Genomic DNA, 21,762 nt, shown 5'->3' with positions numbered 1-21,762 from the left:
AATAAGAAATAATATTCTTGTTTTTGATTTATATATAATTTTAATTATAAAGTTAAATTTTGCAGCATATATTAAAAACATTTTTCTATTTTGTTTTTTAGTTGTCTATTTTTAATTAAAATTTAATCATTTTCGCATAATAATTTCATTTTCATTATAGAGACTGCGAATATTAGGTGTAGTAAAAAAAATCCATTATTTTTCCATTCAATTTCATGCAAAAATAATGGATTTCTTTTTACTACACCTAATATAATATTGATGGCTATGATAACAGAGACATATGGGACCTACAATTTTTCGCCGGTTTCGAACGGCAGTTTTTAAGAGGTTTTCTTGGCAATAGATACTCTTGGTGGTTTGCTAGACCGATCGAAGAGGAACTACGAGCGCATGAAAAATTCTTGAATATGCCTGGAATCGCGAACCCGGGATCTCTGGCCATTTCTGACATAAGTCTCGTGCGCTACTGCTACGCCACGCTCGTGCTCTCTGTGTACAACTTGCGTGCGCACGACAGGCATACGTATGAGAGGCCTGATCCCGACTTGAGATGTTGCACCATTGGATTGGATTGGCTATATTTGTTTTGTTAAATCGAATAAGAAATCAATCAAAGAGATACAGAGAGAAATTACAATATGGCTATGTTTTATATTTATATTTGCGCGGCTTGCCGGCTTGCGGTTCCTGTGTGTGTGTGTGTGTGTGTGTGTGCGTGTGCGTGTGCGTGTGTGTAGTTACCTATTAAATGTTTAGATTAATTCTCGTTGTTTTTTGTTACAAAAACTCATGTTTATTTCATCACAAAGATATTTTATTCACAATATTGTCTATCGAAATTACAACCTTTTCCTATTTTTCGGATAACAAATGAATTCCGCGATAGAAAAATTCAGGTTCTTTCGAGGCGATCCAATCGTCGAGCCATTTTTTTAGTATCTTCGAAATAACTGAAATGCTACTCAGAAAGACTATGTTGCATCGACCGAAACAAATGATAATCTGGATCTGGACATCTATTGGGTGCGTTTGGGGAGACCCTATTCGCGCAAACGCTGTTGTTTTTGGAGCCAATAGCGCGTTAGCAAATTTTATGAACGATCCTATCATTGGTAGCGTTTAAAAAAAAGAGATATTCGTCGAGGTTAAGTTAATGTAAGGGATTCTATTTTCAATCACCAACCAAACTTCTCTCTATAATTAAAATTTTTAAGGTTTTGTAAAATATTTGTAACGTAAATTTTTAATTTTCTCGTAGTGAATAACAGAATACAATCTCAATCGCAATCTTCATAATAATTTGCCGCTAGGCCGGAGTGAACAATATAAACTAGATCAAAAAATTAATAGTTACAAATTAATAATTACACTGAATAAATTAATCAGAAGGAACAATCCTTGAGAATTTGTGGTCGATTTCAGAAGAAGAAGCATATTTACATCTAATAAGGACCTTAAGCATTTATAGCGGAATACCCTGCTGCGCTATACCGGAATAATAACTTTTTTCCGTACACGGGAATTAAAAGATATGTCTGACTTTCACATTTATAATAAAATCAAATACATAAGTTGAACTTCGCAGAAACTTTGAAAAGTTAAAGATAATACACAAGCAAGAATTACGTTCAATCTAGCCTAGTGGCAAGCCATTAGGAGAGATTAAAATTGAGATTGCATTCATTATGATACAATTTGAAATTCACACATTACATACGTATGTTTATTTTACGAAATTCTAAGAGAGAAAAGTTTCGTGCCATTCGAAAACAGAATTCCCTCAAACATTAATCTAACTTTGACGAATGTTAAACGCTACCAATACACCTACCTCGGAAGGAATAACGTTGATAGCGCGCAGTTGTGACGTAACACGCTACCATTAGTGACGTCATGATTGTGTTTGTTAGCGCTATCTGTAGCGAACAGTTTGTAACGCTAAATAGCGTGAATAGCGTCTCCCACCCATTGTGGAATAAAGTCGGAATGGATTCCGATCGGAATTATTCCATTTTCCTCAGAAAACACAATAGAAATCTAAGGAATAATTGAATAATTCCGATTGGAATGCATTCCGATTTTGTTCCATGATAAATGTCCTGAAAGGAACTTTGAAGGAACAATGTTTGATGAATAGAGTGATGAATAAGTGGGTACGATAAGACATCCCATCTAAGTGCCTCCAAGATTTCTTTCACTGATTCTGCAACAAATTTCGCCTCAAATTCACGCTCTTACTGCGCAATCACGGGAATGCTTCATCTAGGCTTGTATCTTTCACCATAATTCAACCTCTCTACGAGCAAGGCTGAGTTACGAGATCCATTGAAAAAAAAATTTTGCAATTCTGTTCACGACTGTACACGAAAACAATAACATTTCGCTTTCTGTGAAAACATTTTTATTTGTTTAAATTTCTATTTTTCTCCCATGAGTAGACAAGATATATTCTTGCGCAACCAATCAGAGCTTGACCTTAATTCACCATTTTTTAGCGGATTTTGTTTCAATATGTCTGCTATGACAGCAAAACTCAATTTCATGCATAATAAATAATCAATAATCTATTCGTAATTACTTACTATCACTTATTATTTTTTTATTTCACTTTATTCATATTAGAACTTAATCATTTGCAATCATTTTAAATCATATGACAAGCGCGTGCAATATATGTTGTTTTAAAATAATAGAAAATTAGAAAGGTCATGTAAGAGTCAATTACAAAATTCAAATATAATAATATACGAGTAAAAAATATACGAGACATACTCTATAAATTCAAATTTAAAACATTTATTACATGTTTCGGCCTAAATTGAACCATCTTCAGATATTACGAATCCATGCAATAATGTTAAAAAAATGAAGACAATAATAGAGATGGAATAAAAATTATACAATAATTAGATGAGGCCAGATGAATATTTTATAGAGAAATCGAAATTGCTCGCAAATGGTTGACCGACCGATTGTTGAAAATTTCTGCATATTCTAATAAATAAATTTATAAATTGGTTAATAACTTATTCTATAGTAAATGAATTAAGCAAGCAAAACGTCACCTTAATAAAAGACTTACCAAAATGGTCAATACAATTTTGTTTCGCATGTTGTTAAAAAGATCAACAATCCAAATAGCAACAAAAATATTTTTAATAATATTTTTTAAAGCAATTATTTATACGTGACATATGTTAGAAACATAATTTTAAAATGATATTTTATTTTAAAAATGTAAATCTTTATTTTTTATGTCGAAACAATTTTTATTTTTATACAATTTTTAAATTCTCTTGACATTCTTTGTAGATAATTGCTTTAAAAATATGTAAAAATAAATTTAAAAATATCGAAACAATTGTTATTGAGATTTTATATAATTACATAATTAGTAAATATTTTGAAAATTAATAATTTTGAACAAGCCTTCAGTATGTATTTTTTATAATAAGGAGAATTAAAATATCTTAACTCTCTTAAAATATTTTAACTCGAATACAATTTAATTCTATTTTTAATCACAGTTTTAAAATAAATTTGTTTTTCGGCGTTTAAGGATTATTTATTCATTTAATTAGTAAACTATTCTTTGAGTTTAGTGATATATTATTTAACTTAGTCATACTGTATGACTCATACGCAATTATGCGATACGTATTTAAATCGAAAAACAAAAAGTTTAACAAAGCTTGCCAAGCATATTATTATTTACATTTGTCTTTACTTTTAAATGAATCTACAAAATAGACAATTCTTTTATTTGTTATTTATTACATAAAAAAAGAAAGTAATATTCATTTTGCTAATTTTTTATTTTTTAAATATAGTACGGAAGAAGATTAATGTCCAACATTCATAACTGATATTTTTATTGTATATTTGAGATTGTTTTAAGTACAGTCTTCAGGTATCGTAAACTATAATCATATCATAGCCGTATCAGCGTCTTAAGACATTACTTATGAATATTATACCGTTAAAAAAAGAAATTTAATATATTTTTAAGTTACATAATTTGAACTTAATTTCATGTGTGACATTTCATGTGTTACATTAAATTTAATATATTTATAACTGAAAAGTATAATTATATATATTGTATACATGTACAAAATTTAATGTATTTTTCATAAAAATTTAATGTATTTTTCATAAAAATTTTCATAAAAATAATATACTTTTCATAAAATTTTATAAAATTTATGCCTAAATTCTAAGCAGAATCGTAAGACTCCTAACTTTACTTCCTGTAAAGCTTATAAGAATTTTTAAGTGCTTATACCTTTATACAATATTTTTACAAACAGCTTCTTATTCATAAAATTTACAAGAAATTGTAGATATTTATGAATAATCATACGTCTTATGATACATACGCATAAAATTAGAATATTAGTCATAAGTTCTTACAAATTTTACGAGAATACGTTATATGAGTCTTATGATTCTGTTTAGAATTGATCCAGTAATATATATGTTCATTACATTTAAGTAATTGTAACTTAATTTTCAGTTAAATCATTCGTTCCTTTAATTTCGTTCATAACCATGAGCTTGATTTACATATAAAGGAAGCGTTTCTAACAGTGTAACTAAGGATTAGATACAAGTGAGCAAGAAACGCGCCGTTGAGCGCCACATTCATTAGAGTGCTTACTCGTTAACTTCAATCTACTTTTCTGCAAAAACTATACTTATCAAACGCAATTTTACTAAAGAAAAATATTTTTTTTAGCATAAAGTATCACGTCTTGCATTCCGCGATTGCAAATTTTGAAACACACTGTGTATAATGTATAATATACAATAAATAATAAGTAATAAATAATACATAATATATAATATATAGTGTATAATATATAATATATACATATAAATAATATATATAATATATTCGATTAAATTATATAATATCAACAGACTTGGATCTAAGAAATCTGTAATATTTCTTCATGCATCTCTACCCCAGTCATTATATAACAATTTTCGTTTTGTAATTTTGCTAACTTCTAAAGTAATCGTTCCGTAAAACAATGAAATGAGTCAAAGAATGTTCTCTTTTATATACCAGGCTCATTCATCGTGATACGAAATGCACGCTTTCATTTTTCGGACGCTATCAGTCTATTCAACTGAAAATATAATAAAATAAACTGTAATATATGTATATCAAAAGTATGTAAATTACCATAAATATTCATTAAATGATAGGCATTAAGCTTTCGCAATTAGACACATAAATTATTAATATAAAATATAAAAATTCTAATCATTCTCTCTCCTCTATCTCAAAACGTAATTAGAGCAGAGCTCATTATTTTTTTAGTGCAAATAGAAATAATTGCGAAATGTCGCGTTAGTGATAAGGAACGGCACGAGCGCCGCCGCGCCATGCCGTCGTGAATCGAACGACCGTTGCGACTTATCACTGATACAGTGACAGCGATAGCCTTGCGTTATTCTCGAAGTATAGACTTATGTTAACATTAATGTTTCTTTCGAATTTACGATACATGCAATTATCATAAGCCATGATTTATTTACGCAAAATAACATGCGTCGCAAAATATTGCAAAAAAACGTGATCTTCATCATCATGTCTTTCATCTTTTTCGCATTCTTCCATCGAAGATGTTTGGTTAACACAGATTACAAAAAAGATTCGCTATCTGCGAGCGAAGTTCTTGTGTAATCCGTAATAATAGAATAAAATATTTACCTAATTAGAGAATATACGCGATGTTTTACTTTAATAGATACATTAACTCGATGTAGTCTGATTCATCATTTTCGCCGCCCACTGTAATTAAACATCGTCGATTAGTTATACACAAATTTGAAAAATTATCACATATGTGTAGCTCAAATTAAAATATGAAATATAAAAATTATAGGAGAAAAAGAATATATAAATTAATATCATAAATATATTAATCCTTATTGTTTCTATATTCTCTCTTTCTCTGTCTCTCTCTTTCTCTCTCTCTCTCTCTCTCTCTCTCTCTCTCTCTCTCTCTCTCTCTCTCTTTACTTATTATATCGATTATATGTGTGTAGGATTTTTTAATTAAATTCTTCTTACATTATCCTTGGATCTGGTTGTCCATGTCCAGATGTCGCAACAAGTGATTGAGAAACAAGTTTTGACAAACTCATTAGCGTCTCCAGCTCGGCTAGTCTTTGATCCGACAAGCGTCTTTGTCGTCTGTAAATATGCAACCGATTGTGTGGTGGATTTAACACAATTGAAAAAAAAGAGAAAGAAAAGGGATCTAAATCAACTCACGATTTAGTCGGAATCGATAAATTTTTCTGTTGAATGAGCATCGAGATCGCTTTTGGTTTAGAGATAGTTTCTAGCTTTGACACATGTGATTCCAACATATTCAAGATCGACCTTATATAAAGTAGCAAAAAATGAGCTATCGAGTAAGATAGCATATTTAAAAATGTGGAAAATATCAGTTTTTGTCTTTCATTAAAAAAATATAATTTATTAGAGACATATCTCTTTTATTACAAAACAATCGGTCTATTTATGCTGAAAAGAACCATCGCCAACATATGTTCAATATATTCATAATATTGTTCTGCAACGTATGTACGTAAAAAAATTTTGTGAGAATCCAAATCCTTACGAAAAAATACATTCTTAGCGATCCGAAATGAACGGTTAAATTGAGTGTTGATTCTCAAGTTGAAGGTTTATTTATTGGGAATTAACATTTAATTAGATGTTATTTTTCGGATCTCCAAGAATGTATTTTTCCGTAAGAGAAGAATCAAACGAAAATCAATTCTATCATTGAAATAAGACTGGATACCAAAATGTCGATTTCTCTTCACTTTCCATGATCAACTGATATTTTTGCGAACATATACACACGTAAAATACACACATAAAATAAATGATTACCTGCTGTCAGTCGCAGGATGTCCATAGATAGATTTCGGCAGCGCGAATGTCACGAGGACACAGATCGTCATCGATAAGTATCTCATTTTGATTGTATTTCCGGTTAACAATGAGGGGAGAAATCTCACCGGGCGACAGAAGAAAAAAACCGTTTCTTTTAATGAGCTTAAATGATTAACATGATCTTTAAAAGATTTTCTGGTTTGTTATGTGTGAACTATTAAGTCAGAGTAACAAACGTCATCATATATATATACGTGTCCCCCTCTCTATGTCACGTACGAGCATTAACGCTTTTACCCCCGCCGTTGGATCGCTTCTGATCAAATTGCATCAAACTGAATTATTCCAGATACGAGAATCCCTTTGGCAACTTTCATAGAATTTCATCTGGATTTCATATTACAAACAAAATTTGTTCTCTTATTCTTAAATTATTATTAATAATAATGATTTATGTTAATCAAAGATAGTTCCGTTTATGTATTCCGACATCTCTCTGCGTCTCAATAAATAAAATAAAAAAACGAAAAAGAAACAAAAATAGAAACTTAAATAGAACTTGTTAGATCCACGTCTTTAGTTCTGAGTATAACGCTAAACGTATTTAATTCTGAGTAACGCTAAACGCATTTGGAAGTAATTTAAAAGTACGAAGTATATTTTGTGTACACTTTATTATTTTATATTAATATTATTGCCGTTAATTACATCTATTATATATCTCGTTAAGATTATATCAAATTTTACAAAATTTGTCTTCACATTTCGCGGTCACCATATTCGCCATTTTGAATTTTCAAAGTTAAGTTCGGTTTCAAATTTAAGACGGTTTCGTAATCAGTAATCTTGAAAATCCTTAAATATTAAGATTGAAAGAATTATGAACACACTAAGAAATGTTTGCCAAAAAGTTAGTATAAATTTACAATTTTTGTTAATTAATAAATTGCAACATTAAAAAGCGTGTAAATTTTCGCTATATAGTAAATGAGTAAATGAGTATTTTTTAAAAATTTATTGCAATCGATACAGAATTCAACCGAACGTTTTTTGATTACAAAAAGTGACCACTATGTGCGGTCGGAAAATCTACGGTAATAACCGGATTTTCCAGTTCAGTCTAGTACGTCCTCCTCATCTTCTACGTAATATATTTAACTTTTTTTTTATAGATGTCAAAGTGCATAAGACGTACAAAATATTCATTTCTCATAGTCTGATTTAACAAGTACTCCGTATACAAATTCGATAACGATCCAGAAATTCTCATTATGAAATAAATTAAACGCAACTAGCAATTTCGTAAAAATGAGAAAATGAACTTTTGACCTCATTTTGATATAAGATTTTAATTGGGCATGAACGTACATAATTTATGCGTCTTATCCGATAATTATGTTCATTTAGAATTGCTTATCCGAATTATGCTGTGAGAAAATTATAACTTCAATTAGCTATGATAATTTTAATTCTCAATTTAAATATTGTTTAAGATATAATTTCGTTTAGATATTTTAATATATATAACTCTTGTATATTTTTTAAAATATTTTTTTTTCTTCTTTTAATATTTCTTTTTTTATATTTCTCTTTGTTTATGTCTTTTATTTTAAATAATAAAATTTCGTTAAGATGAATATTAATTTCAATATTTTTCTTATTCTATGTGCAATATTATGAAATCGCTCTAATGCGCTACATTGTCACTTTTGAATTTTTTTCTAATCACAGACTTTCGTTATATAGAAATTAGACACCATCAGACGAGTCACGCAATGTATCATTACGAAACTTTACTGCTCTATACGATTTCTCATTTTTATTTTTTACTTCCGGCATTAATCTCTTATTATATTTAAACCTTATCGCGCGACGTATAATAATACGGAAGCAAGGCTGATGTATAACAAACTTTAAAACATTATGTGCGACGATACAATATATATAGTATGTATATTATATTTTTCCATGAATTCTTCTTTTTAAGTAAAAATTAATGCACACACACACACACACACACACACACACACACACACACACACAACATATCTGTATATATTAATTATATATTTAAAATTGAAAGTTTTTTTATTAACATATATTTTTTCCGTTATGATAATTACTGAAGCTGAGAATATATGTATTGGTATAAAATGACGAAATCTGTGCGTAAGTGTGGTAACCTTGTAACATCAATAAAAACGACATTCTTGCTTAAAAATGTGAGAAATGCACAAGAAGGAATGGATGCAGAAAAGATACGGATGAATTTCATTTATTGCGATTAATTTCATTGATTTGAAGCGATGCTGACGAAACTTAATAAATTGGATGGCCGATTCATACTAAACGTTAATGAATCTATGTGAAATAAAAAAATAATTGTGCGATAGTAAAAGAAGCAATTAAACATGTTTTAGTGAAATTGTCGTACTAAAAATCTATAGTACATATAACGTGAATTACAAATTTTTAGTGCTGGCAGCAAATTTGAAATATAGTCAATATTGTTAGATATGATACATATATGTATCATACAGTCAGCAATTAAAAGGTTGCAACACTTTTTCTTTAAAAGGTTTCGGAATGCAGCTTACTTATATAAGTAATAACGAATCGCTCGGTAACTACATTCCGGAAATTCATTAAAAAAACGTATTGCGATCTTTTAATTGCTGACGTCAGACTGCATCAACTGCATATAAGTTTGTCAAATAATCAAATTCATATCTACCAGATAAATGTCGGATGACCACATTGGATATTATCCGAAAGTCAAGCCAAATTTTGTTTATAATAAATTATGATTGAATTGCTAGATTTATTTCTATCATTGCGATTGCATTATCGTTTCCTGTTTATATTGGGTTGTCCGGAAAGTTCGTGCCGATTTTTGGTAGGCGTCTGAAAGAATAGGTCTGAATATATCAGAACGATTGAAAACAAATGACATACGTACGTATCGTAAAAGACGATACTTCAGACATACTTAGAAAAAAATTTGGTTGCGATACGTTAATTTTTGTCAGTTTTATATGCCTTTGAATATGGAAAAAAACAAAGTGCATTTTAGACATTTAATGCTTTTCTTTTATCGGAAAGGCAAAAATGCCACACAAGCGGCAAACAAGATATGCGCTGTTTAAGGCGAACGAGCTATAGCTGAAAGAACTGTGCGGAAGTGGTTTGCTAGGTTTAAAGCTGATGATTTCAACCTTGAAGATCAAGAACGCCCTCCACCACAGATGAAGATCAGATTAAAACACTACTGATCGAGAATAACCCACGCTATACGACACGTAAATTAGCAGAAATGTTGAATATGTCAAAATCGACGAACATTTTGTGAAGTTTGGCTACATAAACCGTTTTGATGTATGGGTTCCCCACGATTTAACGGAGAAAAATCTGATGGATCGCATTTCCATTTGCGACTCGCTCTATAAACGCAACGAGGAGACACCATTTTTGAAGCAAGTAGTGACGAGAGATAAAAAATGGATCATTCATAATAATGTTGAACGAAAAAGATCTTGAGGAAAGCGGAATGAACCACCTTTAGCCACCCCAAAAGCCGGTCTTCATCCAAAGAAGGTCATGCTCTGTGTCTAGTGGGATTGGAAAGGGATCCTGTATTATGAGCTTTTACCAAACAACGAGACGATAAATTCAGAGAAGTATTGTTCCCAATTAGACGAATTGAAGAGCAATTGAACAGCAATTGAACAAAAACATTCAGAAATCGGAAGAGCATCGTGTTTCATCAGGACAATGCGCAGCCTCATGTGTCTTTGATAACTTGACAAAAGTTGTTGGAGCTCGGTTGGGATGTTCTACCTATCCCTTCCCTATCCACCAGACTTCGCGCCCTCTGATTTCCACCTATTTCGATCATTACAAAATTTCCTTAATGGAAAAAGCTTCAACTCTTTGGTCAAGGTAAAAAATCACTTAGAAAAGTTTTTCGCTGAAAAACCTGAGAGATTCTGGAAGGACGGAATTTTCAAGTTGCCTGAAAGATGAAGAAAGGTTGTAGAACAGAATGGCACCTATATAATTTAATAAATATATACTAAAATTTAAATCTTCTGCGTTTCAATTTTCCTTCAAAGTCGACACGAACTTTCCGGACAACCCAATATTTTTCCTTCGTTTTATTCGGAGGAGTTCAAACACTTCGATCCATCTGAGTGGAATGACCTGTGTCATTTCAAATAATTTGTAATTTTTGATTGATAAACTCATTACAGGAGAATAGAAATTAGTCTTCCGCTTAGTAGATATTAATTGCTCCATGTTGAATCACGTAGTATGTTGTTGCCTTTTCTCGTATTATAAGTAGTACTAAGTACAATTGGCCCGACAATCCCTCCTCGGGACTGAATAGAAATCTCTCTTTTTCTCTCTCTCTCATTTTATTATACAGAATGTCCTGTACACAACTATCAGATTATTTTTTAACAGCGCATTCCTCAAATAATTTTAAAGACGAAAATGTTAGTTAATTAATCAATCTAAAAAATCTACATACCCTTTCTAAACTAGGGAAGTTAAAAAACATCAAATATATAAATTCCGAAGAATCGCTATTTTACTGACTATAAAATGCACACATATGATTTATTATAAAACAACATATCATTTTACTACGTCGTTTACTATTACATCGATATCGTATGCATTTTTCGTGTAAGCCTAGAATCTAGGATTTACGCAAAAAGGCTAGATGTTTTGTTAGCTTTTTGCAGAACGTCATTAAAACCAGACTGATGTGAGTTAGCCTTTTCATAAAAAGACTAATTTTGTAAAAACTGCAAAAGCTCTGACTTAGAAGAGCTTCCTCACTTCCGATTTCAATGAAATTAGGCGCATTTTTGCGTAAAATAAAAGAATCTGGCAGAAAAAATTCGGATCCATGTCTCTGCGAAACAAGATATTAAGCGTTAAAGTTGACTAAAGTATAACTACGTAACATGATTATTAAGCTATCATGTAGACAATGAAATGTATAGACCAGTGCTTATTAGCGCCCCGAACAAAAGAAAAACATATTCACTTGGAGCCCCGAACAAAAAAAAACTTATCCGCTTGGGGCCTAACCGTCTAGAAGTTGCAGCCTAGATAGAGTGTCCACTTGAAATACTTCTAATCTATAAAGACAGTGGGGTATGAGAACAATCTTTTAGAGTGGTCTTTTTATTGTCTAGCCTGCAATTTTTAGACAGTTAGACTATGTCGCTCCGAACCAATAAACATTACTGTTATACACCCCACTGTCTACATAACAGATTTCCTAATCTCAATAGTTGTGAACTTTAACGTTCGACATCTTACTTCGTAGGACAGTCCTGAACCTTTATTTGCCAGATTCTTTCTGAACGCGTCGAATGAGCCTAATTTCATCGGAGGAAATTCTTCTGAAGAATTATCAAATTGCTTTTATTTGATAGTTACTATTATTGTTCCAGGGTTAAGTTGATTAATAATATACTTTTTACAGAAAGGCTAACAAAACATCTAGCTTTTTTTATGTAAAGCCTAGAATCTATTATTACGCAAAAATTTACGCAAAAAGGACGTTTCGTTAGCCTTTTTGCAGAACGTGTATCATTAACTAATAAGACTGATGTGAGTTAACCCTTTTCGCGAAAAGCCTAAGTGCGTCAGTTTAATTGAGGAATTATCATTGATTTCACAAAAAGGTGCCATTTTGCGTAAAAAAAAGGCTAGTCTTTTCGAGAAAAGGCTAATTTCACAAAAAGGCTGCGACACATACATACAAATTTTCAAATCTTTCTTATACTAAAATCTCGCCCATAAGTCATTTCTACAAATATAGTCCCAACTAGCAACCACAACATGTAGCTTAGTTGTAGACGTAATACTATATGAGTATCAGGGATGTTACATATAATATTATTTGTGTAATTATATTTATAAACATTAAATATACAATGCTACAGTTCTATGTCAACTTTGAATATATCATTAATGATACATATCAGAAATGTATCAATAATTGATATATTACTATAATGTAATATAAACATCTTTTTACATATTTATATATGTAAGATGTTATGTAAATATATACAAAATAGATATAATAAGTGATAAAAATTGACGCTATGGATAGTAAAAAGTACATAAAAAGGATGTAGCATAGTTATGTAACATTCAACATTTTGAACAGGGTTGGAAAGTTAACTTTTTTTTTAACTAAATTAAATTAAAGTTAATAGCTTTGGAAATTTAATTAAATTAAAATACAAATTAATCCATAATAAAATTAATTGAATTAAAAATTAAGTTAATAAAAAAAGTAATTAAAAAGTTAAAAATAAAATTTGGTTTGAACTAACAGCCAAAAAAAAAGTTTGACTATTTTATGGAATACAAATAAGTTTCCGCCGTTTGCAAAAGATAGCGCCACTAATAAACTATAGTTAAAATTATTTGATGTAAAACGATATATCATAAGAGTGGACATCCGGCAACATCATAACCTTGAAATATTGAATTAGCGATTTTGTATCAGCATCATATATTTTTTTTTGTACGAAAATGTCGAGTTTTGAGCCGAATAAGCGTTATTTGCGGGAACTTTTGATTTACTTCTTTAATTTGAAGAAATCTGCAGCTGAGGCTCATAGATTGCTTGTAGAAGTATATGATGATGCTGCCTTAAGTGAGAGAGAAGTTGTCGTGAGTGGTTTCAAAAGTTTAAAAACGATGAATTTGACGTCGAAGACAAAGAACGTAGCGGAAGTACGAAGACGCAGAATTGGAAGCATTATTAGATGAAGATTCATGCCAAACGCAAAAAGAACTTGCACTTACATTAGGAGTGACTCAACAAACAATTTCATATCGTTTGAAATCATTGGGAATGATTCAAAAGCAAGGGAATTGGATTCTATATATGAAGCCGAGAAACGTTGAACACCAATTTTTCACATGTGAAATGCTGCTTGCCAGGCATAAACGAAAAGATTTTTTGGATTGTATAGTCACTGGTGATGAAAAATGGATCCACTACGATAATCCAAAGAAGAGGAAATCATGGGAACCATCTGGCCATGCTTCAACATCGACAGCCAAGCCGAATATTCATGGAAAAAAACTCATGTTGTGTATTTGATGGGATCAGCTTGGTGTCGTGTATTATGAGTTGCTCAAATCGAGACCATTACTGGAGCTCTCTACCGAACACAATTAATGAGATTGAGCCGAGCACTCAAGGAAAAACGCGAAACCCTACTACTATTCCAGGTATGACAAAATGACACAAAAAAAACGTTATTAGCGTCTCCTCTAATGCACCCTTAGAATGACTGAAATTTGGATAAACGTATCTGTAGTACATATTTTATATGTATCAGTCATATAACATTCGTTAAATTGCTGAAAGATCACAGTTGTGATCTTTTATATTATGCATATCAGTTGTGATGATTGATATTATATTTTGAGGTATGTATGTGTAGATTTTAAAAAATAATTGTTGTATAATGTGATAAAGAAATATATTTTTATTGTTCTAAAGTATAATATCCTTAAAATTATATGATACTTATTATATGATACATATTGTCTCTAATCATGAAATATATTGTTTTTTCTATGTATTCTCTAAGTTATGTTACAGTTACATTTTGATTTGCTAGGGAATTGTTCTTCCATTTAATCTGTCGTGCGACTGAAGCTTGTTTCATACAAGATAAAGCTTTTATGTAAAGCAAATGTTGTTATGAGTCGCTAAAGAAACCGATAACAAAATTGTAATTTTTTTCTCTCTCTTTTTGGTAATACAAAAAGATATCTTTTAATCGACTTTTCGCTTTGCCGAAAAAACAACTGTAGAAAGATAATGAAAAGATATCTTTTTCAAAATTGTCTTTTCAACAAAAGTGAAATATGATAAAACTTCCATTAGAAACGTACATTCTATCCATTTTTATGTATTTCATCCTTTTTGTTTTTATGTTCTTAATTAGTGATAAATTTTCAAAATTTTTTTAAAGATTTTTTTGAACTTAATCTTGAACGAGATGCAAGAAATCATGAGTATTCCTGACCTTCCAAATAGTATACTGCAAAATCCTTTTTTTTTGTAATTATACCTAAAATAATTTGTAAATTCATAGAATAAATAAATTTTGTCTGGATGTCAAATTAGCATTTATTGAATGTTTTTGATTCAATATCTTCTTCTCGTTGTGTTTTTTTTTTAGAATTTGAAGAATGCTATGGTAATTTCAGACAGTATTTTGTTATAGGAAAGTTACAAAAGTGGACGGAATACAATAAAAACGAGAATAAATTGCATCAATTGATTAATTCTTTTTATTGCAGTCATAATCGCGTATACATGTTTGTTCAAAGTAATCCGACGACGTTATTAGTAGAAAAGAAACATAAATGTCTCGATACAGCGAAAATCTTTTCACAGTAATCGATTTACAAAATTTACGTTCTAAAAAATTCATGCATAATCGTTCCCACATCTAATAAATAAATAAATAAATAAATAAATAGGTAAATAAATAAATAAATAAATATACAATAAAAATAAGTATACAAGTAAAATAGTAAACATTATAAATGACGATAAATAGTAAATAGTAAGGAACGTAGACTCGCGAAGCACAGCGCGAGTCTCTCTCTCTCTCTCTCTCTCTCTCTCTCTCTCTCTCTCTCTCTCTCTTTCTCTCTTTCCATTCATATTAATCATATCTAAAATAATCTCCAAAAATCAAACTTACAAAAATAAATAAAATTCGCCTTTCGGAAGAGTTCGGATTAACAATATACTAAGATAATGTCGCATTAAACTTTACTCTCTTTCGATACGTCATTGCGATTAATTCCATAAATTAATACGTTTCTTTAATCTATCGTAAATTATAATCATCAATGTACAAAGAGAAAAAATTAAATAAGAATCATAAACGTACATGGCCGAGCCCGGAATGCAATATGTGCCGCTCGTATTACGACGTAAAAAAAAGAGCTTTAAGATCTGCGATTAAACGTTAATCTTGGTCCTTCGTATGCAGAAGAAGACGCAGAACAGACATTAATTTCAATGAATTGTCCGCAAAATAATCGCTTTAATTCAAAGGAAACTCGTTAAAATAAATTCGCAAGATTCTTTAGATGTTTCTCGCCACTCGTGATAGTTTCATCATAAATGTGCTCACAATTATAAGTTAATTTGTAAGTTAACTAGTGCAATTATCTTTAATTTATTCTTCGGAAAAAGAATTTATTTAAAATACAACTCGATCGGTCATTACATTGCAAAAATTCCATGTTGGATTTAGTCGATTATAGAACGAAGAAAAATTATATGACACACTTCTCTGTTAAAAATTTATCTTAGAATTTTTCATAAAATTTTTATATCAGCGTTTTTTTACAATTCCTATATAACTTTATAAGTCTTTAGAAAATTTCTTAGATTTTTTTATACATTAAAACTTTTCAGAAATACAGAAAATGTCTATATCTTTTCTAATATTCTTATATAAATTCTGAAATATTCTAAGATCAAGATTTCTCATTTCTATAATTTCTGAAGAAAACTTAAAAAACTTGAAAAAATTTAAGGTATTTTTCTCAGAAATTTTCATAAATTTAAAATATAACAAATTTTTTATAAAATATTATAAGATATTCTTTAGAGAATTTATTAAAGTTGAGATTTATATGGAGAGATTTAACTTTTTCATATATATAAAAGTGAACCAGTAAGACGTTCTTCTTTGTCTTTCGACTTCCATTTCGTGTTAATGTGATTGCACATTTTATGCGGAGAAAATCGACGCGATAAAAAAAAATTGGAAAACAAATTAAAATAATTTTGTACTTTCTTACGAAATTATCATTTAAACATTTCACGTAACTTACAGCAATCGACTAAATTCGACGTGGTCGAGAAAAATCACACTCAGAAAAAATATATAATGATGATGACTATAAAGATGCAGATAATTATAATTATAATTTTAGTATAGAATTAATTATGTACATATATAATTGAATAAACTATTTTGTAGTTGCAATAATTATAAAATAATTTATTCAATTATATTGTGTTAATTCTCTATATATACATAAAAAACTTGTATAATTGTCCTTATACGTGTAATTGCTATCACTATCCTTTTTTTCTGAGTACAATATGAATAATCATTTGTTTTTTTATAAGAAGATCTAAGTGTTTTATACAATGAAAATAATAGCCGACTAAATGTGAACGAAAACTCAGATAAATATGATCTTGAATTCGCTGGCAAAAAACATTCAAGTGTGCATCAAGAATGAATCTTGCGAATTATACATTATACGCGAATACTACAACGGCGTTCACATGTAAAATACTGTTTTCTCGTTAAGTCTCGAATACTTAAATAAAGAACGCAGTCTGGATACGATCTGGATACGATCGTGCCGTTTTTCCCCCAAGGACATCAGCACTTTGCACAGTAATTTGCTGTACGCTTTCGTTATCTCCCGCTGTTGCCGTTTAAATCTTAAGCATGTTACGCATGCAACGTACATTTCTTATGTCAATAGATTACTTATTTCTTAAGTAAGGCGTAAATTAATAAGAAAATTGGAAGCTCTCGGACGGAGGCTATCCGTAATAGTGCATTGTCGACGGATCACGGCTGAGAGATCAAATTAAATGTGCGTGTATGCATGTATGTGTATGTATGTGCGTGTATATGTATGTATCTTTTTAATTATACTCTATTTCCTCCTTCTCTCTTATTTCGCTATCTCTTTCTCTTTTGTCTCTAGCACACTCTTTCTTCTCCAGTTGTCTGTCCTCTGCTTCTCTTTCCTGACTTTCGCCTCATTCTCGAGCTATACCAAGTCTATGAATTAAATCAACTGATAGTCCCTTTGCTCCTCCCGCGAATCCTCCTTCTGTAATTAGAATAGAGGAAATAGAATTAGTTCCGATATTGAGATGACAGATTCGTAATTATGAAGTAGGCGACATCGACGATTCTCGCAAATGTATTACCGCGAGCGTCATCGAGTCCCTCTACTTGTAGATTTACATACAGTGCTAGCTGTATAAATGCCAAATATTTGAGGCCATGGTATATAAAATGAGTATATTGCAATAAAAATACTACTTAAATAAAAAAACATTTTTTTTCTTGATTTGAAGTAAATAGATGTCATATTTAACAATTGTGAACGTAATACTTTTAAGAAAATGGATTACAATCATAAAGCTTTTCTTTTCGAAACTAAACTATTGCATGAGCTATTTTAGAAGAGTCCTTCATCAGAGAAAATAAATAAATTTTAAAATTCTGGATTATCTAGATTAGTAAAAAAGAAGTAAGGTAGTTTGACAAAAAAAGTATCTCTAAAAATTTATAAAAAGAATTTTTTGTAAAAAATTCGAAACATTTTATATTATTTTTTATTTCATTATAAAATTGCTAAATATAATAAAAAAACATTAATATGATACAATAAAGATAAAAAATATCAAATTAGAATACATAAGTTTTTGATTTTATTTAACACAATAGATATTTTCAATTAACGGTCTCAAACTTTTTTGGCTACTTGGTTTTTTCTATATTATATCTATACTATACTATATAAAATTATGTAAAAATATATGCATGGATTATATATAATTCATTATATAATTTATATATAATTTATATATACATATATATAATTATATATAGGAAATTAGTACATGGCCCCGCCACGAGATGAGCGCACTTCTTATAAGAAGAAAACACTCAAAAGTCCTATAATGAGGCGTACGCGAATTAAGTTGGCGAGTCTCTTGAAAATTCCTATACATTTTTGGAGTGTGCTTTTTAAATATCTAAATATTTGATTAATGTGTGTATTTTAGAATGTGATGCTAATAATATTTTAGCAATAAAACTAGATTAATTATTATTTTCACTTTTTACACCAGTACATATAATATGCTTGTGATAATTGAATGATCAGCGTGCACATGACAAGCACATGAAAGAAGTGTAACACAGGCTAGATGCTTAATGTAAGAGGAAATCTTAAGAAGCTATACATATAATTATATTTGACAAATTTTTTACCGAGCAACAGTATATACTTATACAGAACATATATACAGAATGTAAGCGCAATAATAGATGCATTTTATATTTTATACGCTTACTTATTATCTATGTACATAAACAGAAGAGAAAAATAGATAATCTCATAAAAAGAACAGGAACGAAACATCCCACGTTATGTCTCAGAAACTTTCAGAAGATACTAATTACGCTCAACAATTCATTAGATTTTTACCACTGCTGGTTCGATCGATCTTTCTTTATCGTAAAATATTATTCACTCAAGCGGACATGATAAACGGTTATGAAGGAAACCGTCACTTATATTCGAAAGTGTTACGGGCCGTTACGGCATCTCACGTGAAATGCGTCCCCGAAAATGAAATGTGTAAGTAAAGCGTTTGATAACGTTTACGTGCTTATTATCGTAAAAATTTCATAGCTACGACATTGCGCGAAACAAGGGCGATAAACAGATTGCACATACAATAAGAGCAAAAAGTATTCGTACAAGGAAATTTTTTATGAAAAAAGTCTTATTTGTAAAAAGTAAACATTAATTAACAATTTTATATAATGAATACATTCTGTTCTAATATATACAAATAAGCTTCGCATATATTTCTGATATTATAAGCTAAATTTCTCGAATACTTTTTGAACATTCAAACAATGGAACTTTTAATTTTCGCTTATTTTTCAAATAATATGTTCTATAATTAATACATATCTTTTTGGTATATATAATTTTAAGAAACATATAATTTATTTTATATTTTATGAATATTTTATGAATATTTTATATTTTATGAATAAATTGTTAATTATCTAGCAATCATCAATTAAACGTCGAATCGACGTTGGATTGATGTTGAAATCATCGTATCGATATCGATTCGATGACTCATTTCTCGCTAGATAATATTTAATTTTTTAAAATAAAATTTTTTTTTAAATATTTTTTCTATATGAATATTTTTTGTACTCACTGTACATATACGCATCAATTTCAACGATATCATCTTGCACTTACCCACGTTAAGGGACGATTCTGATCAGATTGGTCCACGGTTGATTCCGAGCCTTGAGTAATGAGTAGTAGGAAATGTTGCAATTTTCGAAGATTGTCCTCCGAGATGGATCTCCGTTTACGGCCTCTATACAATAGTAAAATAATAGTCAAATAATCGATCTATCGAACACGGAATATTAATCGAGTCATCTTATTATAATTTTATATACAAGAAAAAATATATTAACCAGCATCACTACACACATAATTAATAGCAATGTAATTTGAAATAATTCAATAATAATAATAAATTAACACATATACATTAACACGTATTAATAAAACATCAACAAATACTTTTATTTTAATAAAATGCTATCTGTTTCATTATATTAAATTAACAAAATCATTTTCAATTAAAGTAATGCTATTATAACATTATTTTTCCGTGTGTAAATTATATCAATTTATCACTATTACTTATCTTATTATTATTTTTACTTATATATATTTGTAATCGATATTTTATGTTATCTATATGTACGCACGCACGTACGCACGCACACACATAGTATAATATATATATAAATCGCTAAAGAATATTTTGACTATACAATATCAGCTAAAAAAGTATTAATTAAATCAGTCAAAATAAGTTAATATCAGCCAACGTCATGAAAAAAATATTGACGAATATGTTCTAAAACCGATTGACGAAACGAAATGACAAATAATTTGGCTTATAATGATTTTATGCATCAAAATGATTATAATGGTTTTATGCATCAAATGATGATATTTTTCTCTGAAATTGTAGGTCAATAACTTTTAAACATATAAGTATATCCAAATAAATTTTTGCACATTTTGAATACTTATTATTATTTGATCAGTATATGTTTAAAATTTTTCATTTTTAATGTTACTTTCTCATCAAATTTACAAATAAGTTATACATAAAACACAATTTTATATAGAAATCAAAATTAACAAAAAAAATAAATAACTTTTAAATCAATAAGAGAATTGTGCTCAAAAAAAATTTTATAGATATAGACATAAGACAATTTATGAAATTTTTATATTTTTAGTAGTTATCAAGTTCTGAAATAACACATATATATCCTTAAATTTTTGTTAAAATTGAATTTTATTTTGCCGCATTCCAGGTAAATTCGCACGAGCAGACTAAATAACGTTTGAGCTAAATAAATTCACACAATCATGCTGAATGTTTGCGTCTAAAGGAAAAGAGAGATAACGCCATCCAGCGCAACAGTCATGCAATACTCATGCAATACTCATGCAATACTCATGCAATCGCTAAGAATCCATCAAGTAATAATAGCTAATGAGTTTTATCGTTAGCGAATGGTTGTTATACAAGTATAATTTACAATGCTACCAAGTACGACAATATTTATCATCTCACAATTTGTTTATTGAAGTTCAATTAATTGCTTTCTCGATAACGTCGTCGCCGAGATACGCAAAAAAAAAGTCTCATATAATAATAAATGACGAGAAAAAGATTATGAGAAGAAGAATCACGCTAGTAGCTCGAAGTATTTTTAAATTTCGTATCAATTTCTCGCAGTGTATCATATTCGCTGTCTGTCGCGCAGATCATCCAGCAGTATAAATTGCGATTGCTTCATATTCTTCAGATTTTTTTTTTTATATTTACGCGCAAAAGTTTAAGATTCCTGATAGAGATGCAAAATTTACGTTTT

At 29.7% G+C, this 21,762-nt stretch overlaps 2 protein-coding genes across 3 annotated transcripts in view; both read right to left on the bottom strand.

Annotated features, from left to right (window-relative positions):
- Nucleotides 1-4,933: 4,933 nt before the first annotated feature.
- On the bottom strand, nt 4,934-7,222 carry LOC108693225. Of its 2 annotated transcripts, XR_001932016.1 has the most exons (5): nt 6,923-7,222; nt 6,293-6,403; nt 6,089-6,211; nt 5,726-5,806; nt 4,934-5,138 (listed from the first exon to the last, which is right to left on the bottom strand). XR_001932016.1 is itself a non-coding variant. In XM_018202049.1 (4 exons), exons 1-4 carry the CDS (start codon nt 7,006-7,008, stop codon nt 5,791-5,793), a joined length of 336 nt encoding a protein of 111 aa, XP_018057538.1. In that variant the 5' UTR covers nt 7,009-7,222; the 3' UTR covers nt 5,372-5,790. The 2 variants fall into 2 exon arrangements, 1 of the variants encoding a protein (XP_018057538.1); XM_018202049.1 differs by lacking the exon at nt 4,934-5,138 and having other exon boundaries at nt 5,372-5,806.
- Nucleotides 7,223-17,682: 10,460 nt separating this feature from the next.
- LOC108693224 overlaps nt 17,683-21,762 on the bottom strand; it is a 12,481-nt gene continuing 8,401 nt past the window's right edge. The window contains exons 3-4 of the mRNA XM_018202048.1: nt 20,051-20,174; nt 17,683-17,863 (exon numbers count right to left, since the gene is read on the bottom strand). Coding sequence (XP_018057537.1) covers nt 17,819-17,863; nt 20,051-20,174 — 169 coding nt within the window. The 3' untranslated portion in view covers nt 17,683-17,818. The remainder of the gene's footprint in view (nt 17,864-20,050; nt 20,175-21,762) is intronic.

This window comes from Atta colombica, unplaced genomic scaffold (genome assembly GCF_001594045.1).
Source record: "Atta colombica isolate Treedump-2 unplaced genomic scaffold, Acol1.0 scaffold89, whole genome shotgun sequence".
In the NCBI taxonomy this organism is placed as follows: Eukaryota; Metazoa; Arthropoda; class Insecta; order Hymenoptera; family Formicidae; genus Atta; species Atta colombica.
The sequence above is the reverse complement of the archived record's forward strand: the minus strand, read 5'-3'. Positions and strand labels throughout refer to the sequence as shown.

What these genes read in the sequence shown, in the direction of transcription:
- LOC108693225 (XM_018202049.1), bottom strand. Translation starts at nt 7,008, where the DNA reads ATGAGATACTTATCGATGACGATCTGTGTCCTCGTGACATTCGCGCTG. An exon ending in CATCCTGCGACTGACAGCAG is followed by an intron (nt 6,404 to 6,922) that starts GTAATCATTTAT and finishes ACTTTATATAAG; the next exon opens with GTCGATCTTGAATATGTTGG. An exon ending in TTATCGATTCCGACTAAATC is followed by an intron (nt 6,212 to 6,292) that starts GTGAGTTGATTT and finishes GCATATTTACAG; the next exon opens with ACGACAAAGACGCTTGTCGG.